At 44.1% G+C, this 15,493-nt stretch overlaps 1 protein-coding gene across 2 annotated transcripts in view; it reads right to left on the minus strand.

Annotated features, from left to right (window-relative positions):
- LOC110495135 (alpha-1,6-mannosylglycoprotein 6-beta-N-acetylglucosaminyltransferase B-like) overlaps positions 1-15,493 on the minus strand; it is a 158,761-nt gene that overhangs the window by 96,201 nt on the left and 47,067 nt on the right. For both annotated transcript variants that reach the window (XM_036949664.1, XM_036949663.1), the window contains exons 3-5: positions 8,902-9,052; positions 4,046-4,155; positions 152-228 (exon numbers count right to left, since the gene is read on the minus strand). In XM_036949664.1, the coding sequence (XP_036805559.1) occupies positions 152-228; positions 4,046-4,155; positions 8,902-9,052 (338 nt within the window). The remainder of the gene's footprint in view (positions 1-151; positions 229-4,045; positions 4,156-8,901; positions 9,053-15,493) is intronic.

A 15,493-nucleotide genomic window follows, 5' to 3' on the forward strand; every position in this document is an offset into this window, starting at 1 on the left:
ACCTCTATAAAATTGAGTGAAGTTCAATCCCGTGCTTCTCTGCGCGGGCTGATATTTATTCTGCACTGCAGTCCTCGGGAGCTTAGAGGGAACATTGGAGATATCAGGAGAATCTCTTATACCCTAGCTAGATAGACGGAGAGAAACTCACATCGACTTTTCCAGGGCAGTCTGGGTAGTGGGGGTCTCTGGGTACCTCACATTGGCCTGAGGAGCCGTCTCTCACTGCTGAAGAGACGAGACACACACATCATAGTTACACACTGTGGAGATATAGAACACACACATCATAGTTACACTGTGGAGATATAGAACACACACATCATAGTTACACACTGTGGAGATATAGAACACACACATCATAGGTACACACTGTGGAGATATAGAACACACACATCATAGGTACACACTGTGGAGATAGAGAACACACTCATTATACACTGCTCAAAAAAAAAAATGGAACACTAAAATAACACATCCTAGATCTGAATGAATGAAATATTCTTATTAAATACTTTTTTCTTTACATAGTTGAATGTGCTGACAACAAAATCACACAAAAATGATCAATGGAAATCAAATGTATCAACCCATGGTCTGGATTTGGTGTCACACTCAAAATTAAAGTGGAAAACCACACTACAGGCTGATCCAACTTTGATGTAATGTCCTTAAAACAAGTCAAAATGAGGCTCAGTAGTGTGTGTGGCCTCCACGTGCCTGTATGACCTCCCTACAACGCCTGGGTATGCTCCTGATGAACTCCTGGACAGTATGTGGTGCAACGTGGCGTTGGTGGATGGAGCGAGACATGATGTTCCAGATGTGCTCAATTGGATTCAGGTCTGGGGAACGGCCGGGCCAGTCCATAGCATTAATGTCTTCCGCTTGCAGGAACTGCTGACACACTCCAGCCAACCGCACCAGCATATGGTCTCACAATGGGTCTGAGGATCTCATCTTGGTACCTAATGGCAGTCAGGCTACCTCTGGCGAGCACATGGAGGGCTGTGCGGCCCCCCAAAGAAATGCCACCCCACACCATGACTGACCCACCGCCAAACCGGTCATGCTGGAGGATGTTGCAGGCAGCAGAACGTTCTCCACTGCGTCTCCAGACTCTGTCACGTCTAGCACATGTGCTCAGTGTGAACCTGCTTTCATCTGTGAAAAGCACAGGGCGCCAGTGGCGAATTTGCCAATCTTGGTGTTCTCTGGCAAATGCCAAAAGTCCTGCACGGTGTTGGGCTGTAAGCACAACCCCCACCTGTGGACGTCGGGCCCTCATACCACCCTCATGGAGTCTGTTTCTGACCGTTTGAGCAGACACATGCACATTTGTGGCCTGCTGGAGATCATTTTTCAGGGCTCTGGCAGTGCTCCTCCTGCTCCTCCTTGCACAAAGGCGGAGGTAGCGGTCCTGCTGCTGGGTTGTTGCCCTCCTACGGCCTCCTCCACATCTCCTGATGTACTGGCCTGTCTCCTGGTAGCGCCTCCATGCTCTGGACACTGCGCTGACAGACACAGCAAACCTTCTTGCCACAGCTCGCATTGATGTGCCATCCTGGATGAGCTGCACTACCGGAGCCACTTGTGTGGGTTGTAGACTCCGTCTCATGCTACCACTAGAGTGAAAGCACCGCCAGCATTCAAATGTGACCAAAACATCAGCCAGGAAGCATAGGAACTGAGAAGTGGTCTGTTGTCACCACCTACAGAACAAATCCTTTATTGGGGGTGTCTTGCTAATTGCCTATAATTTACACCTGTTGTTTATTCCATTTGCACAACAGCATGTGAAATGTATTGTCAATCAGTGTTGCTTCCTAAGTGGACAGTTTAATTTCACAGAAGTGTGATTGACTTGGAGTTACATTGTGTTCTTTAAGTGTTCCCTTTATTTTTTTGAGCAGTGTAGATATACGCATGGTGGAGATATAGAACACACACATCATAGTTATATTGTGGAGATGTAGAAAACACATCATATTCATACAGACTCTTTGAGCCTGTCATGCCCTGACCTTAGAGAGCCTTTTTATGTTTCTATTTGGTTTGGTGTGGGCATTCTATGTTTTGTTTTTCTATGATTTTGTATTTCTATGTTTTGGCCGGGTGTGGTTCTCAATCAGGGACAGCTGTCTATCGTTGTCTCTGATTGGGAACCATACTTAGGTAGCCCTTTCCCTCCTTTCTTTGTGGAAAGCTAACTTTGTTTTGTGGCACATAGCCCTTAAGCTCCACGGTTGTTTTGTATTGTTTATTGTTTTTGTTCGTGTCACCTAAATAAAATGATTATGTACGCTCTCCACGCTGCGCTTTGGTCCACTTCCTTTGACGGCCTTGACAGAGACTCATATCTATGCCTACATCACCTTGAATAGCAACAGAATACTTATTCTGTGAAGACAATAGACATCCTTAAAACATACATTTAACAACATTTTCAGCAAACCATATGTACCATCAGTTCCCATGCAACATCAGGCCAGCTTTGGTGCACACTGTTCACCGTGGGGTACAGAAATACAACCCCTCGTCACTGCTGCCACCCCCCCTCCCGGGCTAACGGTACAATGTGTATCCGCTCACTCACGCTGCACTCACTGCATTAATTGGTCCATTGTGTTGGCTAACTGCCTCCCTGCAGCTGGGGGCCTACAGCTAGGAAGAGAGACTGGAGTTGAAACTCGAAGTTCCAGCAGTATGGATGGGAGAAAGACGGGAAGAAAGATTGATGGGGTTTCCGTCTTGGACTCAGGAAGGCGAGACATCTCCTGCTTCCTCACCCGCCCTCTCACTTCACTTCCACTCTCTCCATCTCCCCTACCCCTTTGTCTATCCCTCTCTCTCTCTCTCTCTATATATATATATATATACACTCCTCTCTCTGGACCAAAACATTATCTGACTGCTTCCATATGTCTAATGAAGGCTTTGTCTCTCTCCATCTCAGTCACTCCATCCCTCAAGCTTCTCTCCTCTTAAACACGCCACATATTTCCCAGCGACACATTTCAGCGCCATCTATTTGGTTACAACAATAACGACCATCGCAATGGCCACCATTAAATGTGCGGCGGACTAATTCCATAAAAACTTGAGGCAAATTGCAACTTCCGAGCACATCGTCATGTGTGTCTCTCTCAGCCACGCGATGAATCCCCGATGTGCTCGAGTCGAAACGCACAATAACGTCCGCCTAGTGTGGTTTGTATTAATCTGTGATTAATAAAAAAGCGGTTGTGGTTCTGCCCTCACGTCTTCACCGTGAAAGCAAAGGGAGATAAAAAACTAATTACCTCTGATAACGATTTTGCTGTTGGTTGAGGAGAGGGAGAAGGAGGGAAGAAGAGTTGATTAAGGACTGTCGACCGAGTTCCCTTGATTAAACGCCCGCGTGTGCCTCTTCCTGTGTGTATGTTTCCAGCGCAATCGGCATCATTTGTGCCAGTAGCGGAATTATTTCTGATTTGATTAAAAAAAGGAGGAGATGGGCAGAAGAAGTCAACAGCAGTGGAGGGAAAGCAATAAGATGGAGACGCGAATAAAGGAAGACTCTACGGCTGGCTGTACTGTCGACCTGTTTTATTAGAGTAGATCTTACTTTCATTTCCCACACACCAACTCATTTTCATACGCGAATCACTTGTTCTGTCGCACTTTGAATGGCTGCTGGTTTTTTTTTAGATCTGAGGTGCAAACGTCTGACCTGTATTGCCGTTTGAAAGTTTGGATTTGATGTTCTGATCACCCGCCGAAGGATTACAGTGTCGAGTGTTTTCATATAGAGTGGTAAGAACCTTTTCACACCGCTTGAGCCAAACCGACCAGAGCCAAGTCAAGATGCACGGAGCTGTCCTAGTTAGCCATCCACCATAGTTGTCACCTTAGTTGTTGGAACCGCGCTGGAAAGGACAATGTTCATAGAGAGTGAGGTTTAGGCCACCGCAATGATGTGAATTAGACATGGGCAGTTGTTGCTGTGCAATATGTATTGCACAGCAACAACACAGTCTGTAATATTAGTGTTATGATATTGTACCTCTGCCGGCGGCCATGCTGTTCTGGAGGATCTGTTCCACTCTGACCGCCATGTTGGACACGTTCTGAGCTATAGCCTGGATCCTCTCTACCAGGCCTGCTGGCTGGAACCTGCACACACACACACACAGACCGAAAAGACACAATCATACAAAGTGAGAAACAGACTTTGGGCTGCTCTTTCATCCCACACTGTGTAGCGACAGACAGAGAACAACATCAGTGTCACCTCAAACTCCTTACTGTACCATCTGACTGGATGACTTAACAGCGCTAATAAAAGTTGAGCAGAATAAAGAGCTTGTACTTATACATCTCTCTCTCTCTCTCTCTCTCTCTCTCTCTCTCTCTCTCTCTCTCTCATTCTTTCTGTTGCTTTCTCTCTCAGTCTCTCTGTTGCTCTCTCTCTCTCTCTCTCTCTGTCCCTCTTTCTCTTTCCTACAGATGTAAGACAGTGTTAACAGGCTGCCGAAGAGGCTAATTGTGAGGCACTTGGTTGGAGCGTGAAATAGAAAAGGCCCCATACCGCCTGCTGTAACAGCCAATACAATTTCCTCTGCAGGATAAGACGGCTCCCTTGCATATTTAACACCAGTCCCCAGTTCAGATGAGATAGCGAAGGGAGAAGGGAGGGGCGGTTTGGGACGGAGTTTTAGTGTACAGAGGTGCGCAATACCCACTAACTGTTTTGCCCAGTCAGCAGGCAGCATTAACCCCCACTAACAGATAATGATCAGAGAGAGGATCAGGGAGTGTGTGTGTGTGTGCTCTCTGTAAATGAGGTAGAGGATAGATTGCTGAGCTGCCTAATTGACTAACTGTCTGTCCACAGTGATGGGGAGTTAGCTCCAGAAAGAGAAACGGTCTCAGGGGAGGAAATTAAACTCATTCTAGACTAGTGTTCTCAGGCTGTGGCTGGCTTAAAGTACAAGCTGTAGACAGCTGTAAAGGATACAAAAAGCTGAGACCTAATTTATTATTTTTTTTTACTATTTTCTACATTGTAGAATAATAGTGAAGACGTCAAAACTATGAAATAACACATATGGAATCATGTAGTAACCAAAAAAAGTGTTAAACAAATCAAAACATATTCTATTCATTTTTTTTCTACCTAAAGGGGTCCTAAAATGAAAAATCAAATAGCTAACTGATCCATAGTTTGGCAATCTTAAAAACAATTCCATATGTCAGCTTAGCACCCCTTCCCCCAACTCTTTTTTTTAGGGCATCTCAAGTCTGAAATGTCAAAGCGGAAATGACAAACTTTAGAAACCTTTTATAAATGAAATACACTACACGTTTGCATCTCCTGCTTTGCAGGAAAATTCTCAGCGACAAAAGAGGGATCGAATTAAGATCCTACATCTGCAGGGGCTGTAAGCAGGGGCTTAGTAGAGGGCATAGAACAGCCAGGATTTGTTATCTATGAGCAAAAGACAATTCCTGGAGCTTTGTGGCCTACCTTATTGGATGGACAGCTGTCTTTGTCTTGGACTAGAATAAATGGATTTCCTGAGGTGTCTCTAATAATTAAAGCCAGAAGCCCAGTTAGATTTGGTGTCCAACAGCAGGACACATGATTTGGAATCACTTTTTCTTAAAGAGTGGAGGGAGAGGAGAGTTGTTGGACAGTCTCATTGAGGGGGTTAGATGGTTCACCTGAGGTGGTTAAAGGCTGCTAGGCTGGGCACAGGACCAAAGCACAGAGCACAGCCCTCTGACGGAGCACATGAGGATTAATGGCGGTACACAAAGGACACAGAGAGGAACACACACACACACACACACACACACACACATACACATGCACGCTCACACATACTGTACGCAGAGGAACGTGCACACATTTACAGTCGGCGACTCTGCCGCGGAAGGATCAAGCCACGTCTCTCTCTGCTCCAGTGGACTGTGATTCCTATTACATCACTCATCTCTACTTCTAATCTCCCTCTCCCTCTCCCTCTCTTTTCTCTATTTCACTTACTTTCTACACTCTATCATTAGCTGTCGAATTCCCCTCTCTTTTTCTCTCTCCCCTCTATCTCTCTTTTTCTCTCTCCCCCTCTATCTCTCTTTTTCTCTCTCCCTCCCTCTCTCTCTCTTTTTCTCTCTCCCTCCCTCTGAGTTCGCTCCGTCAAGTTATTCCTTTTCCGGGAACACACAAGAAACAAACCAAACGAATCCAAACAGGGGAAACGGAATTGAATGATTGAATCACCAAAACCTATAACCTCCTCCATGTTGCTCTCTCTTTTTCTCCCTCTCTTCTCTAGCTTGTCTGTTTAATAGTAAAGGAGGCGTCTGCCTCCGTTCAATCCAGAGAAATATGTTATTCTGAAGAGCGTGCCATCCCAGTACATCAAATATGTATACGCCTGTAATCTTTCATCATAATTATCCTTTAATGTGTCTCTGTAACAATTTTCCCTCCTCATAAGGCATGGGCCAAAGACGATGGGATATTTTTTGATTGCGTGATGTCACGTAATACGGAGAACTCTCTCTGGTTATTAATCTCTCCCGCCGTCTTTTGCCTCACAACAGTATTGCTCTTCTTTCTTCTTTTACTCTCTCTCTCTCTCTCTCTCTCTCTCTCTCTATCTCTCTCTCTCTCTCTCTATCTCTCTTCTCTCTCTCCTCTCTCTGCTCTCTCTGCTCTCTCTGCTCTCTCTGCTCTCTCTGCTCTCTGCCCACTCCACTATCCTCCTCTCAATCTCCTCATCGGTCTGTTTCTTCTCTTTCAGCCTATTTCTCTCCCTTCCCCTCTCCCCTATCGCTCTCTTTTCTCTCACTTTCTTACTCATGTCGGTTAGCACAGTCCCATAGTGACAGATACATAGAGTGGTGTAGGTCATGTGTTTTAGAGGGCACATCACCAAGTCACAGAGTTCTAAGCCTTAGGGGCCATAGGGACACCTTGCCTGGGGCCAAACTCTCCCTGGGGGCCACTCAGGGGATCTGGTCCAATGACAGCTCAGCTCTTTAGGTCACCATGACAACTCAACAGGGATATTACAAAGCAGAGTAATTGTACTCACACTACCTCCAGTAATTAAAGATGCATTGACCATACAGTAGATGGAAATGTATTATTGATTAACTGACTGATTCATTTGGCCATTCAAAAATAAACATGATGATATATATATATATATATTACAAGGTTGGAAACACCTACTCACTCAAAGGTTTTTCTTCATTTATCTCTATTTTCTACGTTGTAGAATAATAGTGAAGACATCAAAACAATGAAATAACACATATGGAATCATGTGGTAACCAAAAACGTGTTAAAGAAATCAAAATATATTTTAGATTCTTCTATGTGTTATTTCATAGTTTTGATGTCTTCACTAGTATTCTACAATGTAGAAAATAGTAAAATATTAAGAAAAACCCTATCCTTAGTAGGTGTGTCCAGACTTTTGACTGGTACTGTATATAGATATTTATTTATTTTTACACATATTTAACCTCTTTTTGGGGTTAGGCACAAAACTACCTTCATACTTCCATCCGTTTTTTAAAACTATTACGGGTTACCTTCAGAAGAGTCCTGTGACACTTTAGGGTTCGTAGAGCAAAACGGAGAACACCCTCGTGTTTGTGAGAATCCCCCGTTTCCCTTTAATTGTAGCCCAAACGGTTCGGATGCTTCCAAACAGAAGTTGGCACATCGATTTTACCAACTTTAGACGGGTCTCCTGACACTTGCGGGGGTCAAAGGTTAAACCGTTCGTTAAGCCGTAAGGTTAAACCGTTCGTACACTGCAGACGTTTACGTGAGAAGACATTCGGGATGTCTCATGGTCTGACAAACACCGCTCTAGCTCCGCCTCCTTTCACAGCAGATACGGAAGTGCGACACGGGCGGATGTGGTGGATTGAGACACGTCCAATGCAAAGAAACAGATATCTTTCGCTTAAACTGACTGATTTTGATGGGGATTTTTGTTGTTGTTATGTAACTTAGATTGACGCACTGGTGTGTCAATCGACTCTAGGGGGTTATTTATAATCCACATAACAAATGGCATTTGTTGTTGCTGCAGGAATATTTTCCGGTTGTAGCAAACTGGCTCAAATTAGTAGGTGGAGTGAAACAGTCTTTACGCAAGAGAGGAACATGACCAGATATTGATTCAAGTTAACATCTACTCCAGACAATACATATCACACCCTCCGTTCCCATTTTCACATGCAGTGCTGAACCGAAGTGTTCGTCTGGCATTATTTAACCAGGCCTGATTCTGGTGGCTATAGACACAAGGGATTCTAGAGCCGGAGTCTGATCGAGTGGTAACGCTCTCGGCTCCTGGACCACGTGCATGTATGCCCCACGGCAGCTTTGGTTCAGCCCATTGTATGTGCCATTCCCAACCTTGGACTTCCTAGCTGTCATCCCTCTTTCATTGTCTGTCCTGTCACTGTCCTTCCACAGATTTGAACCTGTCCCTTAGAAGTTGGATGTGAAATGCAGTTAAAGGGATTGAAAGGAGAGCACAGACAGTCAAATTGGACATTGGTGAGACAGAGGGACTGAAAGAGGATCTGTGCTGGGAAGAAGGTGCTGGGAACAAGTTCAGACAACCCTGTTTCCTGTATCAAATAGTAAAGCTGCTGAGATCAGGCAAGACTGCCTGGCAGCCAAAAGAGGAGAGAAAGAGAAGGGTATGAAGAAAATAACGAGAGAGGAGGAAAAAGATGAGGAGGAAGAAAAGAAGGAAGAACTGACGAGGAAAACAAACAAGAGCATAGAGGAGGACGGGCAACAAGAGAGTAGGAAAGAGTGAGTGAGAAAAAGGGAAGACAAGGAAGGTCTGTCCTAAGCCCACCACTCCATCCAGACCGTACCTGTTGATGGCCGAGCTGAGTTCATTCAGACGGCGGGTGTCGCTGGTGGTGCTGTTGTCCAGTTTGGAGAGGCTGTCCATCCTCTTCAGGATCACCTCCAGCATGTCACTGATCTTCCTAAGCACCCCACGAGACTCCACTCCCCCCATCACTACACAGAGAGAGGGAGAGAGAGAGAGAGAGAGAGAGAGAGAGAGATAGAGAGAGAGAGAGAGAGAGAGAGAGAGAGTAAGTAAGAGGTAGTAAACAATCGATAAAAGCCCAATAACAAGAGAGCGCGGAACGCTTACTATTTAGCCAAGCCCAGTCTCCAATTCATATCATTAAGTAAGCATCCTTCTCTTTCTGCCCTATAGCTTCCTGTGCTAGCAGCATACTTTGCCTGCCTAGCTCAGGCTAAAACAGTAAGTACATTAAGTATTCCCAGACTTCCTACCACCTAGAGTATAATTTATAATGGTACACACTGCCGCAAAGGCCTGAGTTACGAAACTATGACGTGGAACTAATCGTGTTGACATTCCCCGCACTCCGGGGGATGCAATTACGTGTAGCCACGGCTGTATTTATTTCACCCTAGTGAATCAGAGAGGTCGTAGGTGCAGACACTGTGTGTGTGTGTGTGTGTGTGTGTGTGTGTGTGTGTGTGTGTGTGTGTGTGTGTGTGTGTGTGTGTGTGTGTGTGTGTGTGTGTGTGTGTGTGTGTGTGTGTGTGTGTGTGTGTGTGTATTTATGTGTGTGTGTGTGTGCGCGCGAGTGCGTGTGTGTGTATGCGTGTGTGCATGTGTGCGTGTGTGCGTGTGCGTGTATGCGTGTGTTCATGTGTGTGTGTGTGTGTGTGCGTGCGTGTGCGTGTATGTATGCGTGTGTGCGTGTGTGCGTGCGTGTGTGTGTGTGTGTGTAAGGCCAGGCTCTTTATCCTCTTGATGCTTTGACTGTTCCGCTTCTCTTTATAGGATTATGTGGTGGTTGCTGGCTAGACAACCCAAGGTCATATACACAATCAATCTACTTAGACAACAGCTCTATATAAAACACAGCCAGACAACATATTGGGCCAGACTGTCTGAAATAACATTTAAGGATTACAATGCAGTGAATATTTTCTGAAGATGAATAAGATACCTTTCCGGCAAACCTTCATTGACAGAATGTGCAATAACACATCTTGAGGTATTTAAAAGAGCGCCTTGTCTTACCACGTGAAAAGCTAGCTATTCGCTGTGCTACCCATGTGCTACACATCCACCCTGCTCTAACTAACTGGACCATTGGAACTATATACACTGAACAAAAATATAAACGCAACATGTAAAGTGTTGGTCCCATGTTTCATGAGCTGTAATAAAAAATCCTAGAAAAATTCCATGCGCACAAAAAGCTTATTTCTCTCAAATGTTGTGCACACATTTGTTTACATCCCTGTTGGGGATAATCCATCCACCTGACAGGTGTGGCATAACAAGAAGCTGATTAAACAGCATGATCATTACACAGGTGCACCTTGTGCTGGGCACAATAAAAGGCCACTCTAAAATGTGCAGTTTTGTCACACAACACAATGCCACACGTTTTGAGATAGCATGTAATTGGCATGCTGACTGCAGGACCACCAGAGCTGTTGCCATTAACTGAATGTTAATTTCTCTACCATAAGCTGCCTCCAGCGTCGTTTTAGAGAATTTGGCAGTACGTCCAACCGGCCTCACAACCGCAGACCATTTGGAACCACACCATTCCAGGACCTCCACATTTGGCTTCTTCACCTGGGGGACCGTTTCGGGCCTAATTTATTGATTTCAATTGACTGATTTCCTTATAGAAATTTTAACTCAGTAAAACCTTTGAAATTGTTACATGTTGCATTTATATTTTTGTTCAGAGCGTACAGTGAATTCAGACCCCTTCACTTTTTCCACATTTTGTTACGTTAAAGCCTTATTGTAAAATGGATTAAGTACAAATGTATACTCATCAATCTACACACAATATCCCATAATGACAAAGTGAAAACAGTTTTTATTTTTTATTATAGCAAATGTATAAAAAAACAGAACTGCCTTATTTACATAAGTATTCAGACCCTTTGCCATTAGACTCAAAATTTTGCTCAGGTGCATCCTGTTTCCATTGATTATCCTTGAGATTTTTCTAGAGCTTGATTGGAGTCCACCTGTGATAAATTCAATTGATTCAACATGATTTGGAAAGGCACAGACCTGTCTATATAAGGTCCCACAGTTGACAGTGCACGTCAGAGCAAAAACCAAGCCATGAGGAAGGAATTATCCGTAGAGCTCCAAGACAGGATTGTGGCGAGGCACAGATCTGGGGAAGAGTACCAAAACATTTCTGCAGCACTGAAGGTCCCCAAGAACACAGTGGCCTCCATCATTCTCAAATGGAAGAAGTTTGGAACCACCAAGACTCTTCCTTGAGCTGGCCGTCGGGCCAAACTGAGCAATCGGGTGAGAAGGGCCTTGGTCAGGGAGGTGACCAAGATCCCGATGGTCACTCTGACAAAGCGTCAGAGTTCCTCTGTGGAGATGGGAGAACCTTCTAGAAGGACAACCATATCTGGAGCACTCCACCAATCAGGCCTCTATGGTAGAGTGGCCAGACTCAAGTCACTCTTCAGTAAAAGGCACATGACAGCCGGCTTGGAGTTTGCCAAAAGGCACCTAAAGACTCTCAGACCATGAGAAATAAGATTCTCTGGTCTGAGGAAACCAAGATTGAACTCTTTGGCCTGAATGCCTAGCCTCACGTCTGGAGGAAACCTGGCACCATCCCTAGGGTGAAGCATGGTGGTGGCAGCATCATGCTGTGGGGATGTTTTTCAGCAGCTGGGACTGGGACAGAAGTCAGGATCGAAGGAAAGATGAACAGAGCAAAATACATAAAGATCCTTGATGAAAACCTACTCCAGGGTGCTCAGGACCTCAGACTGGGGCAAAGGTTCACCTTCCAACAAGACAACGAACCTAAGCACACAGCAGGGGTGGCTTCGGGACAAGCCTCTGAATGTCATTGAGTGGCCCAGCCAGAGCCTGGATTTGAACCCGATCGGACATCTCTAGAGAGACCTGAAAATAGCTGTGCAGCAACGCTTCCCATCCGACCTGACAGAGCTTGAAAAGATCTGTAGAGACGAATGGGAGAAACTCCCAAAATACAGGTGTGTCACGCTTGTAGCGTCATCCCCAAGAAAACCTGAGGCTTTGACCGCTACTAAAGGTGCTTCAACAAAGTACTGAGTAAAGGTTCTGAATACTTAAGTTAATTTGATATTTCCGTTTTTGCTTTGTCATTATGGGGTATTGTGTGTAAATTGATGAGGGGAAAAAACTATTGAATCAATGTTATATTAAGGCTGTAACGTAACAAAATGTGGAAAAAGTGAAGGAGTCCGAATGCACTATACATTAGGGACACCGTCCTAATTTTTAGTGTGCAACCCGTTTTGCCCTCAGAGCAGCCTCAATTTGTCGGGGAATGGACACTACAAGGTCTCAAAAGCATTACACAGGGATGCTGGCTCACGTGGAGCGTGAAAAACCCAGCAGTGTTGCAGTTCCACTCAAACCGGTGCGCCTGACATCTACTACCATACCCCACGCATACACAATCCATTTCTCAATTGTCTCACGCCGTAAAAATCCCCCCCTTCATCTACACTGATTGAAGTGGATTTAACAAGTGACACCAATAAGGGTTTATAGCTTTCACCTGGAGTCACATGGACCGTTTTTGTCATGGAAATATCTATATATATATATATAAAATAAAATGACCATTGAACTATTCCCAAGATACCAGACCGTCGCTTAGAAAACCATAAAGGGATGGTCACTGTAAGGTGAGAGAAACTCATAGCTCAGATACAGCACTGGACCATTCCCTTTAAGGCAGCGAGGTCACAGTATATTCTTCTCCATCATAATGTCAGTGGGTATGAGGTTTGGTGGTAGTGATAATCATCTGGAGTGAGCTGCCTACCCCAACCAATACCAACCAATTGGAAGAATAAAGGAACACATAGCTCAAATACTGCCATGTTGCAGTGGTGGGAAAAGTACTCAATTGCCATACTTGAGTAAAAGTAAAGATACCTTCATAGAAAATGACTCAAGTCCCCCAGTAAAATACTACTTGAGTAAAAGTCTTCAAGTATTTGGTTATAAATATACGCAAGTATCAAAAGTACATGGAATTGCTAAACTGTACTAAAGTATCAAACGTAAAATGTATGGAGTGAAGAGTACAATATTTTGGGGGGAATGTAGTGAAGTAAAAGTAAAAGTTGTCAAAAATATAAATAGTGAAGTAAAGTACAGATACCAGAAAAAACTACTTAAGTACTACTTTAAAGTAGTTTTACTTAAGTACTTCACACCACTGCCCTGTGGCATACAACCCTATGACTTAAAGTATCTGAGACCATTCCCTTTAAGACAGAGAGGTCACTGTATATTCTTGTCTGCTCTATTATCATGCCAGTGGGTATGAGGTGTGACTGTCATGGTAGTCACCTGGTGTGAGGGCTCTCCGCCATCACACTCCAGTCCTATTGACTTGTCAGGTAATTACAGCAGATTAAGTCCTCTACAGGAGAGCTGCGAGAGAAGGTCACAATTTTTTCTTTCCATGGCAACCTATTATCTCTCTCTCTCACTTTTCTCCTCACCATCTATCTCTCTCTCTCCCTACTCTCTTTCTTTCTTTCTTTCTTTCTTTCTTTCTTTCTTTCTTTCTTTCTTTCTTTCTTTCTTTCTTTCTTTCTTTCTTTCTTTCTTTCTCTTTCTTTTCTGCCTATTATCTCTCCCTCTCTCACTCCCTCTCACTCCCTCTCTCCCCACCTCTCTTTGAACTCTCACTACTCTCTTCTAGAATCCGTCTCATTGCCTCTGTCTCTTTCTCTACTCTCTTCTCTCCCCCCCACGCAATCCGGTAGTTATCTCCCTCCACGGTGACAGATGAGGCCCCTGTGTGACAGTGAGTGACATAGTGTCCTTGGGGTCCTAACGCATCGCCGTGTCAACCCATCACCGTGTGACGTGTTACCTTGACGACCGTCCTGGCTGTCATTGACTCCTGACGAGCCGTAATGATCGCGATGGTCATTTGGACACGGAAACGTCTTCCTGCGATCACATTGGTACATGGAAACACTCCATTTGATCTCATTGGCTGCTGTGTTAAAAGGGTCATTATAACAATGTAATGGAGGTCATTTAGGTTATTTTTATTAACTAAATGCCAATTCAAAAGGCATTTGTGATCCAGCCAGAAGCTTAGTTAAACGGTCTGGTGGTTAAATTGAAGATGACTGCCAATGGGTAGGCTACCAGTTAACAGTAGTTTTAAGAGCAAACCACACACTGGCCCTGGATCAGTTAGTAGAGTGGCGATTACAGGCCAGCGGCAGCGCAAAATATTTTTGGGGTACTGTATCTCAGATTGTTCTGTCGATTCTCACGTAGAAACTTCATAGGGAGGAAGGATGTTTAATATGGTTTTTACATTTGTATCACCATTTCTTTTCGAGAAAGTCATGATGAAATTGGTCATTTCAGGCCCTTTTTTTAGACCTATACATGCATCCTGTAAGACACGATGATCTGTGATACAGACGACTTCATGGTGTCATTATACTCCTTGTCGTGTTCTCTCCAGTATGTATGTCTAGACTCTGAAATACACATTCCCACAATCATTTATTCAACATAAAAATAAACGAATATCTCAAAACGACCCTTCTTGATTTAGCTTAGTTTTAGACATATTGTTCAAACACGTCAAATTTCCAGAGTGGGCTCTCTGGTACTTTTAATGATATGACCAATTTTATACATATTTATATTTCAATCATAGGCAATTAACCAATCACAGCTTTAGGATTGGTCAGTCGGCAAGTTCAATTTTCTTTTGAATCCATTTTCCCATTCATGCTGTTGGTGGTGCTCATAAAATTGATCATACCTTTAGAATTAGCAGAGAGCCCACTATGGAACTTGTATGTTGTTGTAGAGGGTAGCGTTTTAAACAAGATGTCTAACGTTGAATAACTGAATATGACGTTGTTGTTTTTTTTCAGAATCGAGACATGCTCCTTATGATAGAGCACACTGTAAAAGAGCAGAACTACACCATGGTGTCGTCTGTATCATGTACGGTTCACATATCATAGTGTCTTACAGGAGGCAGGTCGAAAAAGGGCCTAAAAAAGTCACTTTCTTCATGATTTTCCCCAAAATGGTTTGCGATACAAAAAGTAAAAAAAAAAAAAATTCGAACATTCCTCCCAATGAAGTTTCTATGTGAGAATTGCCAGAACAATCTGAGTCCTAAAAAAAAAAATGTGCTCGCGTGGAATCGCCCAAAGGCACAATGTGACCACGCAGCCCGCTGGTAATTACCTCACATATTAGAGGTCAAATCATTAACATGAGCATTCCACTAGGGAGTCTGAATACATTAGCTCAACAGTCAACTATAGGTCATCAACATGCTGTAGGGTCAGTTACAAGTCAATCCACTGTACTTGCTGCATCCCCGGCGAGACATCCACAATCAGGCAATTCCCTCAGAG

Source organism: Oncorhynchus mykiss, chromosome 17, assembly GCF_013265735.2.
Source record: "Oncorhynchus mykiss isolate Arlee chromosome 17, USDA_OmykA_1.1, whole genome shotgun sequence".
Taxonomy (NCBI): domain Eukaryota; kingdom Metazoa; phylum Chordata; class Actinopteri; order Salmoniformes; family Salmonidae; genus Oncorhynchus; species Oncorhynchus mykiss.